At 36.2% G+C, this 15,525-nt stretch overlaps 3 protein-coding genes across 5 annotated transcripts; 2 read left to right on the plus strand and 1 right to left on the minus strand.

Moving 5' to 3' along the window:
* Window positions 1–368: 368 nt before the first annotated feature.
* LOC126612010 (truncated transcription factor CAULIFLOWER A-like) lies at window positions 369–7,925 on the plus strand. 2 transcript variants are annotated; one of them, XM_050280297.1, is made up of 8 exons: window positions 369–840; window positions 5,383–5,461; window positions 6,207–6,271; window positions 6,340–6,439; window positions 6,564–6,605; window positions 6,825–6,866; window positions 6,976–7,139; window positions 7,592–7,925. In XM_050280297.1, exons 1-8 carry the CDS (start codon window positions 656–658, stop codon window positions 7,713–7,715), a joined length of 801 nt encoding a protein of 266 aa, XP_050136254.1. In that variant the 5' UTR covers window positions 369–655; the 3' UTR covers window positions 7,716–7,925. The 2 variants fall into 2 exon arrangements, with proteins under 2 accessions (XP_050136254.1, XP_050136255.1); XM_050280298.1 differs by having other exon boundaries at window positions 7,604–7,925.
* Window positions 7,926–8,058: 133 nt separating this feature from the next.
* On the minus strand, window positions 8,059–12,233 carry LOC126612009 (ultraviolet-B receptor UVR8-like). The gene is made up of 9 exons (XM_050280296.1): window positions 12,072–12,233; window positions 11,639–11,904; window positions 11,152–11,345; window positions 11,010–11,057; window positions 10,483–10,555; window positions 10,108–10,279; window positions 9,251–9,682; window positions 8,977–9,168; window positions 8,059–8,437 (listed from the first exon to the last, which is right to left on the minus strand). The coding sequence occupies exons 2-9, from the start codon at window positions 11,895–11,897 to the stop codon at window positions 8,392–8,394; spliced, it is 1,416 nt and encodes a 471-aa protein (XP_050136253.1). The 5' UTR covers window positions 11,898–11,904; window positions 12,072–12,233; the 3' UTR covers window positions 8,059–8,391.
* A 730-nt stretch (window positions 12,234–12,963) lies between these two features.
* Window positions 12,964–15,403, plus strand: LOC126612197 (uncharacterized). Of its 2 annotated transcripts, none has more exons than XM_050280549.1 (8): window positions 12,964–13,188; window positions 13,427–13,571; window positions 13,917–14,039; window positions 14,141–14,184; window positions 14,334–14,459; window positions 14,706–14,790; window positions 14,986–15,042; window positions 15,137–15,403. In XM_050280549.1, exons 2-8 carry the CDS (start codon window positions 13,437–13,439, stop codon window positions 15,215–15,217), a joined length of 651 nt encoding a protein of 216 aa, XP_050136506.1. In that variant the 5' UTR covers window positions 12,964–13,188; window positions 13,427–13,436; the 3' UTR covers window positions 15,218–15,403. The 2 variants fall into 2 exon arrangements, with proteins under 2 accessions (XP_050136506.1, XP_050136507.1); XM_050280550.1 differs by having other exon boundaries at window positions 12,964–13,183.
* The last annotated feature ends 122 nt before the right edge of the window (window positions 15,404–15,525 follow it).

Raw genomic sequence — 15,525 nt, forward strand, 5'->3', positions numbered from 1 at the left:
GAGAGATAGGCCATATAAATTTGGATGGTTAGAAATATAATGTTATAATTCATAGTTAATTAATCTTTTGTTGGAATAATTAATAAAGCTTAGAACCGCCGTCAGCGACGGCAAATGCATACCATGCTGCCATGATGCCTTCTGTTTGGTCCCGCAGGGCTTAACTTGACATGATATTTGTACGGACTGTCTGCAATCCTGTGACTAAACTGAGACACTAAGCAGCTGAATTGGCCTTTTGGACCACTACCAATTCGACAACGCATTACCCCAATACCACCAGGTTTCCCAAAACCACCATTCTCTCTCTCTCTCTCTCTCTCTCTCTCTCTCTCTCTCTGTTTCCATATTTATGCACAGCGCCTTTGCTTCCACAAAACTAAACCAGAACACTCCCCAATACAAAAATAGAAAGACACTACAAAAAAACCCCTTCTTTCTTCCTTATCATGCTTTTGCTTTTTATCATCATCCAGCGGCTTCCTTTCCTTTCTTGTATGAACCAAATTTAGGGTTTTCTCTCAAATTGGGTATATTTTCAATCTCTTGGGTTTCTAAGCACCAAAAAAGCAAGTGTTACTTCTTCTTCTCCCTCCTTTCTATATTTAGCAATATATAAGAAAAAAAAAAGAAAGGGAAAATAAAAAGGAAAAAAATGGGAAGAGGTAAGGTTCAGCTGAAACGAATCGAGAACACGATAAGCAGGCAAGTGACATTCTCAAAGAGGAGGACCGGATTGCTCAAAAAAGCTCATGAGATCTCTGTTCTGTGTGATGCTGATGTGGCACTTATTGTCTTCTCCACCAAAGGGAAGCTCTTTGAGTATTCTACTGATTCCAGGTCCTTACGTTTACTTAAGCTTTTTAAGCTCATATATTTATCTGGGTATATATTTATGTCTATTTTTTTTCCTGCTTCTTGTTGGTGTTTTTTGCTTGTGTTACTCCAGAAATCTTAAATACGAAAACAAAGCTAAGCTTAATTAAACAACATACACACTTGAGCTCTCTCTCCCTCTAGTTTTTTCTGGATCGGCCTTTTTATCTATTTTTGGTACCATATCTAAGGGGTCTACATATATACATGACAAAGTTATGAACAGAAATAATTAGTACTTCTGTTTTTTTTTTTTTTATATAAATTTTCTCCCTTTGACTTGCTAGAAATTACTAGCATACAAAACTTCTTGTTTTTTTATTTGTTTTATCTTTAGTTTATTTTGATCTTTTCTAATTAGATTATTGTCAGAATAAGTAGATAGAGTTTTGAAGTTTTACCCATACATCTTAGATTAAAAACCCCTTGCTCTCCTAAGTTATTGTAATAGGTTCAAACTCTCTTCATCCCTTAATAATAGTAAAACTCTAAAATAAAAAATATTGTCGGAATAAGTACTTACTGGTCAAATCAGGAGAATTAATTAATTAATTAACTTTCAAGTGCTAATTTTATATGAATATCTGTGTACTTAAAAGGGACATTTAATCCATTCCTGTAATCCGGTGGTCTTTATGTATGAAGATTATATAAGACACTGGTTACAAGGCAATATATACCACCACTACTGAGTACTGTCTGAGTAAAGGGTTATGTCTCTCATGTAGAACCAAAAGAAAGCGCAGTACCATGGGGGATGCTCTTGCTTGTACTTTTCAAATTAGCAGTTATCTTTTATAATAATTTGTTTACAGGTGTTGGACCCGGGTGAGGGTTATTGAGCAATGTGTCATGATCGGGGTGGTGTTTTCCTAGGTTTTGTTACCTAGGGTATATGTTTGAGCATCTTGTAAATGTAGCATATCCCATATAATGCTGGTTGTGCACCCAGGACTTAGGAGAAAGCACTCCTCCAATCATACAGTAAATTGTGGAAAAGTTGCATAAGGGAAAGAGAGAAAAAGTATGTTGATTCGTTACTATATTTGATTCTGCAAGGGCTAGTGGTGAGTTGCTTGGTAGTTAGAGTTTTCGAGTCCAACTCATTGCGTTTCGGGCTTAAACTCTCCCTGCCTCATCTTTAAAGTAAATTAGAGTAGAATATCAATCACTTGTAATACAAAAATTATGATTCCCAAAAGGATTTTTCATTTTGGTGTGATTAACCATTTAGACAGACAACAAGAATTAGGGACATCTGTAATTAAGCAGAATCCAAGTATTTTATAATGATTGTTAGCTAGGTAAATTTCCCGAACTTGTGTATGCTGTAATTCATACACTTACCAAATGGAGGATGAGAACTTTCAAAAGTTTGGAAATCATTTTAAACTAGCCTGAAATTACCTAATAGATTTCATAAATGAATATTTGCTCATTTCAAAATTTATATTATTAACTACTTCTTCTTCTTTTTTTGCCACTTAATTAGTACTACGGTCTAGCGTTTACTTATCAGTGAGAAGTCTAAGGATCGAATCTCGTGAATGGCAAATTTGATACTAATTTATTCCTCCCACCCTTTAATGTAAATATTTCATTGTATAAAAAAAAATTCTCTTTCTTTTCATTTTGGATTAGTTTTATAAAATGCATGATATACCATTGGACATAATAGAATGTAAGTGTGGATATTATTAGGAAACTTATATCTATGAGATTATGTGAATCTAAGAGCCTGTTGTGTAACATTTTCCTTCTTGGTTTTAAATTTCTCTCTTTGTTTAAGATTGAGAGGAGGTATACAAAAGAAAAGAGTGGCAAAGAATGGTGGGGGAAAAGTGGTAGGAGGGAGGTGGTAGAAATGTTTGAAGAATACTATATAAGATGAAAACTAATTAAAAACTAACACTACTTTAAAGTTTTGTTTCATTTATTATCCTTCATTTCTTCATTCTCACTCCATCCTCCTTTACCCTTCATTTCCGTATATTTTTTTGGTGTTTCAAAACTACGAAAACTAAAATCAAAATTAAAAAAGTTATAAATAGGTTTTAAGGAAATAAGTTACTCAATATAATCATCAAGTATAACTTTTGCATTTTTCCCAACAAGTGAAATCATGTATGTTGTGTTTGGACGAGTGATTACCAAGTACTAAGTGCTTTAGGCTATAATGGCAAGAAATGTCCTAAAAAATATAAGATATATGGAGATTAGGAAGACTATGTAATGCACTTAGTGGAATTTGTTAATTAGTACCAAATGATTTAAAACTACTATTTAAAATGAGTTATTTGAAACCATTGTTTAGTGACTTTAATTAGTGTTATTTCAATCCCTCTATCTAATGTCATGTTGTGTGTTTCTAACTAATTTAGGCTAAACTCATTAGTACTTGGAAATCCCTCATCGAAACACAGCAAAAATGATTTCACTTGCATGCAACAATATAACGAGCTAAACTTGATGACAAGAAAGCATTACTCATAAAGTTGAAGTTTATTGGCCCATTTAGAAATACTTCTCTCGAAATCACTTTCACTTGTAAGCATTTTTGCTAAAGGTATTTTGTGTTAGAGGCACTCTGAAAAAGAACATGAAAGTAAGCAACAAAAAAGCATTTCAAGCGTTTTTACAATCCAAAAACACTTTTAATAACTTTTTCTTCAAAATATTGGCCTTTTGGATCCCAAAAAGTTGATATCTTTTCTACACTTGTATTTATTCGCCCTCCAACCGTACAATTTTATCTCCTGAGTCTAGGGTTTCTGCAAGCTAAAGAGCTGTAGCCACCCTTTTGCCTTAATGTTTAACCAAGAAAATAGGACTCAAGAGTTTTACCTAAAACCGTCAAGCTAAGTATGTTAGAATCTATGAGTTGAACTTCTGTTCCTAACTTCAGTTCAAGCTATATATTAAGATGTGAGCTCATGAGTCAACAATTACATTATGCTTTAATATATATTTCTAACGTATATACCTACATCTCCTTCTCATTGGCGACGCTCAAAATATATAACGAGAAATTAAGCAGGGAGGGGCGAATTATGTGTATATGACAGATTTTATTGGTCTACTACACATTATTCTTAAAAGAGTAGTGCTACACTTACTATCTACTTGTACCATCAGTTGTACCATCTCTTTAATAGAGGCAACGTCCTAAAAGATGTTAGGCGTTAACTACAAAAATAAAATGACATATATAATGAAAACCTGGGGAACAAGCATATAATGTGTGTTCATTTAAGTATTCAACAAGTCTCTTACAAGTTATTGAAAAAAATAAAATATAAAATAAAGTTATCTATTTTCTATCTAAGTGAGTCGCGACTTAGGCGGGTGCCTAGGCAGGTTCAGGCGGGCTAGGTAGGCGCCTCAACTAGTCTAGGTGCCCTTTCTTAGTTTTCAAACGCCTTGACATTAATCGGGCGTCTAGCGCCTAGGCGGGCCTAGGCAGCGCTAGGTGGGGATTTTTAGAACATTAAAGATAGGGTCCGCCAATGCACGTGAGAATGAGTACAAATAGATAGTAAGAATAATATTTTTATTCTTAAAAACAAGTTTCTGCTGAATATACGCCAACAATTATATCTTATATTTTACATTTTAAATGTTTAATCTCCAAAGAGTAATACTAGAGAGACCACATTTTTATACCACATTAGTGTACCATCTCATGTAGCAAGTAATGCATACAGCCAACGTCCAATGACATAAATTCATTAATTGACATGACATGTACACATCACTTGCCACATGAAATGATTCACCAATGTGGTACAAAAATGTAGTCTTCCTTACATTTTCCTAATTTGAATGGTTCATTCTAGGGTCATTTCCTGTTGCAATAAATTTGTTGTAAGATTCTCAACCTAATGTATATATGCCTTGTGTTTCCTATGCTTATTAAGTTGCAGGGTTTGCAATTATAAACCAAACATTTACGTTCATGTGCTTGGCATGGTGAACTCATCCATTTCTCGTATTAGAAATAACACACACGGTTAATTAATTACTTGCACAATACTATAATGTAATCACTACAGAAGTCTAAGCCATTACACTAGATTACAACTGCAAATGTTGAACTGGATCTGCGGTTTTTCATAGTGAGTGTTGCTGGCAGAGAAAGAAATACGTAAGTTGCTGCACATATAGTTGGAGAACTCTACACTAAACGGAACTTATGTATTTCTTTCTCTACCAGCATATTAGGTTTAAAGCAAGTTTATATGGCCAAAATATGGAAGGTTGCATGCATATATGCGCCGATTGTTCAAGTTAGGGGTTCTTTCTTAATTTCCAGATGATAAGTATCCAAAGCTATACACAACAAAAGTTTTGTGCTTTGGTGATCTTTTTCTGAATTTCGCTTTTCAACAATTCATCTGCTTTTATGAATCTGATATGCATTCTTGGACAATCATGTATGATGTGCGCTTATTTCATATTTATAAGCTTCATTGGCTTGTCATTCTGAAAGATTTCATTTTTGTGAAGCATGGAGAGGATTCTGGATCGATACGAACAATATACCGTTGCAGAACGGCAACTAAACGGAACTAATTCTGAATCACAGGTATTTTATATATGCATCCTAGACTAGTACTAATATGTAGAAGAAGATAACAAGTTGCATCAGTTAGGTTTCTTTCTTGTATATATGCTTTTAGAGTTGAGAATTGGTTACAAATTGAGAGCACTTTTCTCCTTTCATGTTCTGTATCCGATTTATATGAATGTGTGTCCTTCAGTGCATTACTGATCGGCCGGAGATTGATTTAGGGTTGTTAACTGATTGCTAAACTTGTCTTTCTAATAAGATTGGATTAGGTTAAGCCATTTATAAAGATACTGCAGAATCCATAGTTTTCTGTTATTTATACGTTTCATATATATTCACCTCATTGAGATCCTGCGGAATCCATAGTTTTCTGTTATTTATATGTTTCATTATATATTCACCTCATTGTTTTTTAGATAAGTACGATAATCTTTAATATTCAAGAACCGTACAAAAGCAAGGGTGCATAATGTAGCCTCGTTAAAACCTTGTCAAAGAAATAATGTGAGGCGCCGCCTAACCAATTTTTGTAATACTATGGATATGTTCTTGCATTTGAAAACCCTTGTAATAACTTCTGAATTTTTTGTTTTGTCAAACAATAAATTTGTTAGATTAAATGTTAGAAAAGAGAGCCGACAGGTTCGAACCCACACCGTGGTGTAAGGGCAACACTCATTTCCACCATTGTGGTAAAAGGTCACTTGCAATAACTTCTTAATTTTAGATTGCGTTGATAAAGCTTGTATACTTCTTATAGGAAAACTGGTGTGTGGAATACCCCAAACTTGCGGCAAGGATTGAAGTCATACAAAGGAAGCTGAGGTAAATTATTTAAGCTATTGTAAATGTTATGATAAAATGTTCATGGGTTGTGTTTAATGTCGATCTAGGAATTTTACGGGAGAAGATTTAGGACCCTTAAGCTTGAGAGAGCTTCAAAATTTGGAGCAACAGCTTGATACAGCTCTTAAGCGCATAAGAACAAGAAAGGTAATGAAGTTACCTCAATTAATATGAAATCTGTCATGTATAGTTTACAGGTATGCTCTGGGCAACTAATTAATAAACGATTTTTAATTACTACTAATTCCATATATAATTCTGGCATTTTCAGAACCAACTCATGCATGAATCCATTTCAGAGATGCACAAGAAGGTATAAAGTTATTCCTACATGCATCTGTGTGGACATTAATCTGTATGTTTCTGGTTGATTAGCTTAATTGTAACCTTAATTACGTATATACCTTCATTCAGGTTGTTTTTAGCATCATATTTTAGGTTTGTTTAGTTGGATTAGCATCATATTCAAGATGAATGAAACTGGTGTTTATGCATGCATATGTCGTACATCTCACACTGTGACTTGTAACAGCAAAAGGCACTACGGGAACTAAACAACTCGCTAGCAAAGCAGGTATTAAAAATTTCAAAAGCGCTCTTATATGTTTATTTATGAGAAATATTTTCTTAGAATAATAATAAAATTAAATCTTGGATTAACCGCAAATATTAATTGATTCAAGGTCAAGGAGAATGGAAAGATGCTTGAGGAAGAGCATGATCAGGTGCAGGTAGTAGGGCGGCAGCAGCAAACTAACCAAGGCCGCCACAACTCATCCACCCTCATGCTAATGCCGCCACCCCAACCCCCATCGACACCATCACTACCTACTTCTCGAAGCACCAGGTCTCTCTCTCTCTCTCCAGCAATGTTTCCATAAGATCATATGCTCATGCATAATTAATTAGTATTCTTAGAAGGCTTTTTAGCCAAAATGGTTTTTGAGATTAGCATAACTGGTCCCTTTGAAAATCGATAGAAGTAGTCTCTGAATTTGTCCACAGTCAATTATTTGGTCATTCTATGAAAAATCTTCGTTAAATGGAAAAGTAATTAGAGGGATTGATTGAACAAAAATACCCTCAATTTAACGAAGATTTCGCGAAATGACCAAAATGATTGACGGTAGACAAACTTAAGGACCATTTTTATCGAATTTCAATCTCAATGACTAAAATGAGGAATTATGCCAATCTTAAAAGATCATTTTGGTTAAAAAAGCCTTCTTAAAACTATATAAAGTTTTAGAAGTGGAATGACATTAGGGTTGCATGGAAAAACTAATAATATCTACATAGAAAACCATGCAGTGGGGGATTCCAGGCAAGAGGAGCAACGGACGGTGATTACGAGGGAAGACCTCGGCCACCTGCTGCTAAAAACACACACATGCCACTGTGGATGCTTTCGCCATTTGGATGAAATATAAGCTTTGCCGTGCCTACTAGTCAAATAAAATTCCAATGTTTTGGGTTGTGGGAATGTTCCAAGATGCATACCACTAATCAAACATTTAATTTACATCTACTGTTAATGTGCTTTTTGTTATTATAATTAAAGAATAAGAAAAACAATGTTTCTTCAGTCTTGTACTATTCTAATCATCTTGAAAGGAATTTTGAGGTTCACATACGATACAAGTATGTAAAGTCCCACATCGAAAACCTAACAATCATATGTGCCATATTATTAGCATGTCGTTGATGTCGATACAGACAGAAGTTAAAACGTAATTTCCAGCATGAACATAAGATTATTTAGTAGCTTATAGTGAGAAATCTTCCCGTATGGTCATTAATCAAGTCTATTTCATGTTTTTTATACAACTAATAGTGAACAGTTACATAAACAAATTCAACATCTCAATATGATGGTTCTTGACACAACTAACTCCGTACTTCTTAGTTGTGGTTACAAATTATAGCAGTTTGACATAAATTCAAAGGGTTTAACCCCTTCACAATCTGATTACGACAACTCCGAATACCTAATTCATAACCAGATTGGAAATAAAGTGATTACATTGACACAAATTGACATAATGGATGTCAGTTTTAAATCTAATCCAATTGTTTCTTCACTTGGTATAACCGCTGGCCTAATTGTCTTCAAATTCACAGTCGCCACCCTCGAGGACATGCTGCCTGCAGAAAAAAGAAACGAATATATTGGCATCTTCATCATAGATAAAAATAAAGAACACGAGAAAAGAAGCATTTCTAAACCAATGGTGCAAAGCTCCAAGTACATTACCAGTTAATGGAATATTATGTGATCAACAAATAGAACGCTCTAAGGAGGAAACGCACGCCTCTATGAACTAGAGAACTCTTACGAGGTAGTTTCAGTTCCTGTGTTTCTATTTCCTATTGACTGTATGACATATGTTCTGACCTCTCTCCACTCTTCCCTTTTATTAAAATAACTCCATAAAAAAAGAAGCTAAATTACAGTTTTTGTTACCATAGTCTAAACCTGATTCCAATCTTGTCCCTGTAATTCTAATTGTAACAAATTTACCATTATTTCTTAACATTTTCAAGGCGATTCAAACAGAGTTCTAAAATATTTTATCCTATTTTTACCAAGGCAGATAAACGATCAATATATAATTATGGAATCAGATCGTGGAAGAAGGTTAAATTTGTTGACCTTTGGACCAGCCATGAAAAGAAATCCATACCTTAATCTTTCACAAAGCCGTGCCAAAGCATCTGAACCTGTTCTAGACGCAATGTCTTCAATTGTAGAAGCATTCTTTAGATTAACACCATCTGCAAGATTAAATTCACACAATTCCTTCAAGGAACATGCATCAGTCAACACGGCTGAATGGCCACCACCAGCTGCAAGTTTTCGCACTTCCCCAACGCACCTGTGTGATGCAAACTTCAATCAATGTATCAATCAAGAAAGCCACGAAAAACCTGATCATGAACAATTTATCTGTACCGTACCAATCAACCGGGGATGGATACCAAGCATAAGTTGATTTCTCGTTAGATGCCTGACCATAGCTATTGTAGCCCCATCCATGGATTCTTCCATCCCTTGTAGAGATAAGTGTGTGGGAGTGTCCGCATGCAATGAGTTGCACACTAGTTGGAACAACCAATGCAGGAATGTTACGGAAAAAAGACTGAGATTCATTAGGGTTGCATGAAAATAATCCCGTTTCAGGGCCAAGGCCTAACTGCCCTGCTTGACCACCACCCCAAGCATAAAGAGCTCCCTTCTGAGTCACAGCACATGTATGTACGCCACCACATGCAACATCCTTTATGACTATTCCATCAAGTGCGACCACTCGCCTAGGCAATAACTCTTTCTCCCCAGATTGAAGGGAAGAATGCCCAAGTTGACCCATGTTTCCTAGCCCCCAAGTATACCTACGAGTGCCAAATAAAATTATTGTGAAGAAGAATTCCGCAAAGAAACCAAAGTTAAACAAACAAATGAACAGAAAATGACTTACTCGATGGGAAGACTACATAACAGATAAAGAGTACATGAGTATAATTGAAATATCAGTTCATGACATGTATCAATTGCAGAGTAACCTCTTTATCTAGAACCTTGGTTAGTAAAACAACTGAGGTAAAAAAATTTCTGAAGACACAACTCCAATCACAGATTAAAACACAAATATAAATGTAATCCAGTATTCTAGGCATCCTGTCTCCTTTCAAATGTGAGATTCCTATACGAAGATTTTCGCAAACCTTCTGAGTTAAATGTGCCATGCGGATAACCACAATGCTTTAGCTTAACTATAGAACCTAATCTCCATCTAAGAATTCCTCAGATCACTTACACCTCGCCTTTTTCAGATATAGCTGCTGAGTGGTACTCCCCGCATGACACTTGGGTAATCTTCACAAGCTCAGGGGCTTCATCTAGGAACTTCGCATATGCATTTATTATACGAGCCCCCTGTAATCCGTCACATGTAAATCCTCTGCCAAGCTGACCATATTCATTATATCCTGGTGTATCATCACAGTATTAAAGTTTGATTAATTAGAGGTGGGAGAAGATGAATTTAAGGTTTCTTTCAGTTTCTATGGGATATGTAACTCTAGCAAAATTTCGCTAGAATAAGATTCAGCTCTAACATATGTACCTTGAAGCTGCTTTAAAAAAAACAGTAAGACATTATCAGAAACTAAAGAGTGGAATATGCATTTACCCCACGCTTGTAGCATGCCATCCTCTGATAAAGCGATCACATGAACTGCCCCACAAGACACTTGACGGATAATCTGTGAAAGACTTTTTAGTAAGTAGAAGGTATTAAATTTGATAACCATCCACTCTACTCTAATAAAAGAATTCCGATTCCATTATATAGTGTTCCTTTAGTTAAGCATTTGATACGACAGGTATTCATATCTATCTTCTTGCAGGTTTTCGAGTTGTGATCTAAGACTAGGTCTCACTTTTAAATGCATTGCCTGCAGTGGCAAAAAACCCTAGTAGTTGTTCATCAACCAACCCAGGTAATGCCAAAAATCAAGGTTATTAAAATTAATGCCCCAACTTTTTCTTAATAGAACTAATTTACCTGATAAAAGAAAATGATTTTAGCCACAACTGAAAGTTGATGAGCTCATACCGAGTCATTTGTAAATCGACTATCCAAACAAAATAGTAATTCTAATACCGAACAATTCCAACCTAAAAAGAAAAGCATAATGAATAGGAAGTGTAGCATACCGTGTTTGGAGTAAAGACTCCCCAAAACAAACGTGGAGAATTCGATCCCTGTATGAGAAGTAGGGGAAAAGGTTAAACAAATTATTATATCTGCCAAAAGGGAATGAAGTAGGAATGAAGCTACAGAAATTCATAGTAGGACCTGATTTTGCCCCCACACCCAAAGCCTTCTTGTTGAGACGGTTCCATCATTTTCACGAGGTTCTGCAATAGCTGCGGTACAATGTGCTCCACAAGACACAGATTTCACAAACTCTGTCTGTAATTGCTTCACTTTCTTCGGATTTTTTCTTCGCTCCTCCGTTCCATCTCCCAATTGGCCGAAGTCATTAGCTCCTGGTCAATTGCTTACACATCCAGGTTATCCAAAGTGCACATAAACCAAATATAATACATATTTACTCTATCAGCTACCGCAAACAAATGGCTAGTCCCCATCTTTGTAACCAACCATTTTCCAAACCAAAAGATGGCGATTTAAGACAGGAAATCGTCCCTTCCCACAAAGGAAATGATTGAACTCATAAATGGAAAGATCGTTATCACAAAAAACCATACCAAACAATTCAAAAATGGAAATTTTAAAAAAAAATTAAGACAATAAAACAAAAAGATGAAAGCTTAATTACCCCAAGTGAAAAGCGACCCATCGGAGGCAACAGCGGCGGTGTGCTCGCGGCCGCAAGCAATGTCCAGCCACCGCGAATTAGCCCCAGCCGTGCATCCAAAAAGCTCCGGCGAGAGCTGTTTCGGAATCCTCAACTGCCCCTCCTTCCCGTTCCGACCCGTCTGCCCGGACTGGTTGTAACCCCACACGTAAATCGCACTCTTCGTCGGAATACTCACCGGCCGGTTGCGACCCAGAAGATCATCAATTTCCATTTCCATGAATGCCCTTCACAAATTGAACCACAAAGTTACAACTTACAAGCCAACGAATTTAACAAAAAGTTAACAAATTTTAATCCAATTGAAGGAGAAAGTGGAGAATTGGGATTTTCTCGGCATCCAAACAGAGAGAGAGAGAGAGAGAGAGAGAGAGAGAGAGAGAGAGAGAGATACCTAGAAGAGTCAAAGTGGGAAGAGGAAGAAAGAAGGGAGAAACTGAAAAATGGTTGCCGTTAGTCGTTGGAGAAATGTAAAGAGGTAAATATATTGTGTTCCGAGAACTCCGGAGGCGGAGTCGGGTCGGGTCGAGTGGCTGAGGCCCTCATGCGTGTCACACGCACGCAGCTGCCTTCTAAATCAATGAAAATTTCAAACCCCCCCCCCTCCTTTTCCACCAAAAATTTATGTATCTCTATTTTTGTTTAGGATGTGTTTTTACTACCAAACTCACTTATGTTTAGTACAATTATCATCTCAACAATTAGTAATTTTTGAAATTTCACTTTAAAGTTTCGTCCCTTTTTGTCATGTGTCGTTTATTTGAGAAAAACAACTTAGACGACTATCTTCAATGGAAATGTCAAAATTATTATAGTCAGATTATAATGGATGGCTGATATGGTAATTTGGAACCTTATGTCAAATTTTGTGTTTCTCTAACCAAATTGTCAAATATTATTTTCTTATTAATATATAGCTTTAAATGGTTGTATTTATTAAAAAAAAATTGTTGAAATGTTAGTGTAATAAGGGACACACCATTAAGCTAATAAAAAATAAATTTGACGCTATTGTCAAATTTGACATCTAATCACAAAGGTTTCAAATTCAGTCAGTAAACAACACTTCGGTTAGAAAAGTTTTTGATGTCAAATACGTATGTGGCATTTCCACCTAGAATCATCATGTAAAGTCTTTTGCCAATAAAACAAAGACATTTGAATAAAAAACTTACACATTTATTTTATGGCCACAATACTATGTACTCGTTTCGTATAAGTTTTTACTGGAAAAGACTTTAGAGGGGGAAAATAAGTATTCCTATTATGCATTTTCCCTTCTAATTTTTTGGTCAAATGTGCCACTCGAGAATCGAGATTAGCTCTCCTTGACTTTTAAGGTGCGTGGCGTGGGTGCGGTTGGTGAAGCCTGAAGAAAAAAGGCGGTGGAAGAAGTTGAAAACGTCGGCAGGGCATCCATAAAGCCCCGACGTGCGAGTGCAATTGCCTTCTCCTTCTCCAAAGACGCAAGCTTTTGATAAAATTACAGTCTTTACAGGCAGACAGGTAACGTAAGTACTTCGCAACTTCGAATGAAGGCATCAAATCGTTCTAATTTATTAGATTCATATGTTTCGTCAATCGTTGTATTTTAATTTGTATGGATGTGTTGGTTGATGTTAAAACTGTTAAAAATGATATGAAATCTGAGTTAATTGGGTGACTTTTGATGTCAAAATTGCCGGCGGGAATTGTTCTTACTGGTTACTGCCGTTAATTTTGTGTTGTTTGTGTTTGATTTCGTGGCAGAAATAGAAACATGGCTGGTGTGTCGGCTGGGAAGAAGCTCATTCAAATTGACATCGTGTCGGATACGGTGTGCCCGTGGTGCTTTGTGGGCAAGAGAAATCTTGAAAAAGCTTTTGAGGCATCTCGTGATCGATTCGACTTTGAGGTTCTCTGTTTTTCCTTGTGTTGTTTGTTGTTGTTGTTGATGTTGATGCTTTTGTTTAAAAGCTGTTTTTGACAACCATAAGCGCTTCTAACTACGTTTGGTAGGAAAACATAAAAGTATTTCTAGGTCGTAGGAGCGCTTTCTAGCAGACGCACTTGATATTTTTGATAAAAATTTTAGCGTGTTTGTGTTTCTAGTAAAACCACTTATAGTGAAAGCGCTTATGAGCATAAGCGCATCCTGCAAAAGAAGTACCAAACGGACCCTAAGTGTATATAAGTTGTTGGCTTTGTGCTGTGCCATGATTCCATCCTAAATTGTTGTCACTGTATATGAACTTTTCAGGTTAGATGGCATCCATTCCAACTTAATCCCAATGCGCCTAAAGAAGGCGTTGATAAGAGAAGTTATTATGAGGAAAAATTTGGGACTAATAGGTCGAAACAAATGGAGGCTCGGATGGCAGAGGTATCGCTGCAATTCTATTCTATGAATCACCTGTACATACAGAACACTGAAATACATGTTTAGTCAATCCAGTCACTCACTGTCCCCTTTGACAATTGCAGATTTTCCGAAGCCACGGCCTGGAATATAACCTGTCCGGGCTCACGTAAGTGTAAAGGATACTTCTTTTTTGTCCTTTTCCATTGTTTCGCTGATTCCAAATTCGTAATGGAGGGAAAGCCCGGAAAAGCTTTTGTTAGAACTTGGATTGCAGTTTAGGTATTATGTTATTAACATTGTGTCGAAATTGTACAGTGGAAGTACTCTAGATAGCCACAGGCTTATCTATTTTGCTGGGCTTCAAGGGCATGATAAGCAACACGCTCTTGTGGCTGAACTATTTCTTGGATACTTCACACAGGCAAAATACATCGGGGACAGGTAATTGAGCAAAGTTTCGGACCCGTTTTTCATGACTTCACATCTGTATGCCTTAAGGGTTGTATTTAGTGATTTCTTCTCTTGTATACTTTGTGATACGCGTTAAATGTTGTGAACCCCTTTCATTCTAAGATGAACAAGATAAGCAGTTTTTATGGGAGAACAAACGATGTAGAAGTAAATGCTTTTACATCCTTAAATCTGAATTTAAGAGGCACAATTCAAATATTTGCAATTTGGATACAGGGAATTTCTTCTGGAAAGTGCTCAAAAGGTTGGAGTAGAAGGGGCAGCAGAGTTTCTTGAAGACCCCAACAATGGGCTCAATGAGGTTTGTCTACTGATTCCTTCGTGTTGGTATTATTTGCCAAGTTAACAAATGAGAACAGAATGTAGATTCGAAGATCGACTGATTCAACTTACAAGATTCTGTTTTTATGTACCTGGAGAGTAAATCTGACTAGAATTAGAAACAACCTTCTGTATTTTCGATATATCTGATGTTGCTCGTTATGATAAAATGAAGGTCAATGAAGAGCTCGAGAAGTACACAAGAAACATCAATGGAGTCCCACATTTTTTGGTGAGTGATGAAAACTCACATAAATGAATATGGAACTCTTGTTGGATTAGCTTAATAGATGCTATACTTATGAATCCTTTGGTTCTTTCGACAGTTTAACAATGGAAAGCTTGCGTTAAGTGGCGGTCAACCGCCCGAGGTGTTCTTGAGAGCTTTTGAAGCAGCCACGAAGTGATGGAACCTTACATATACGAGCTTTCGCTCTCCATCTCCAATAAGAATCCAACCTTGGAAATATATTTTCAATACATATGAGTAATTTTCATCATGTTTGAGTGTGAATCATGAACCTTATTTCTCACATGATGTAATAATGCCAATGGTGGCAATGGTTTGTTTATATATGTCTATCCATGTGACACCCGGTTTTCTCTTTTTCCTTTATTTTGTTCTTGGTTACAGATCGCGGTGTTTTCACGAATCATGTCGCTAGTAAGATTAAAATGCTTGAATTTTGACAATTTTTTTTGTTAGAAAAATTAC

This window comes from Malus sylvestris, chromosome 17 (genome assembly GCF_916048215.2).
Source record: "Malus sylvestris chromosome 17, drMalSylv7.2, whole genome shotgun sequence".
In the NCBI taxonomy this organism is placed as follows: Eukaryota; Viridiplantae; Streptophyta; class Magnoliopsida; order Rosales; family Rosaceae; genus Malus; species Malus sylvestris.

Excerpts from the sequence above, each read along its gene's own strand:
- LOC126612010 (XM_050280297.1), top strand. The coding sequence starts at position 656 with ATGGGAAGAGGTAAGGTTCAGCTGAAACGAATCGAGAACACGATAAGC. Across the intron at positions 841-5,382 it reads GAGTATTCTACTGATTCCAG|CATGGAGAGGATTCTGGATC; the intron begins GTCCTTACGTTT and ends ATTTTTGTGAAG. Across the intron at positions 5,462-6,206 it reads GAACTAATTCTGAATCACAG|GAAAACTGGTGTGTGGAATA; the intron begins GTATTTTATATA and ends TACTTCTTATAG.
- LOC126612009 (XM_050280296.1), bottom strand. The coding sequence starts at position 11,897 with ATGGAAATGGAAATTGATGATCTTCTGGGTCGCAACCGGCCGGTGAGT. Across the intron at positions 11,058-11,151 it reads GGGTGTGGGGGCAAAATCAG|GGATCGAATTCTCCACGTTT; the intron begins GTCCTACTATGA and ends CTTCTCATACAG. Across the intron at positions 8,438-8,976 it reads CGGCTTTGTGAAAGATTAAG|GCAGCATGTCCTCGAGGGTG; the intron begins GTATGGATTTCT and ends TTTTTTCTGCAG.
- LOC126612197 (XM_050280549.1), top strand. The coding sequence starts at position 13,437 with ATGGCTGGTGTGTCGGCTGGGAAGAAGCTCATTCAAATTGACATCGTG. Across the intron at positions 14,460-14,705 it reads GCAAAATACATCGGGGACAG|GGAATTTCTTCTGGAAAGTG; the intron begins GTAATTGAGCAA and ends ATTTGGATACAG. Across the intron at positions 15,043-15,136 it reads ATGGAGTCCCACATTTTTTG|TTTAACAATGGAAAGCTTGC; the intron begins GTGAGTGATGAA and ends TTCTTTCGACAG.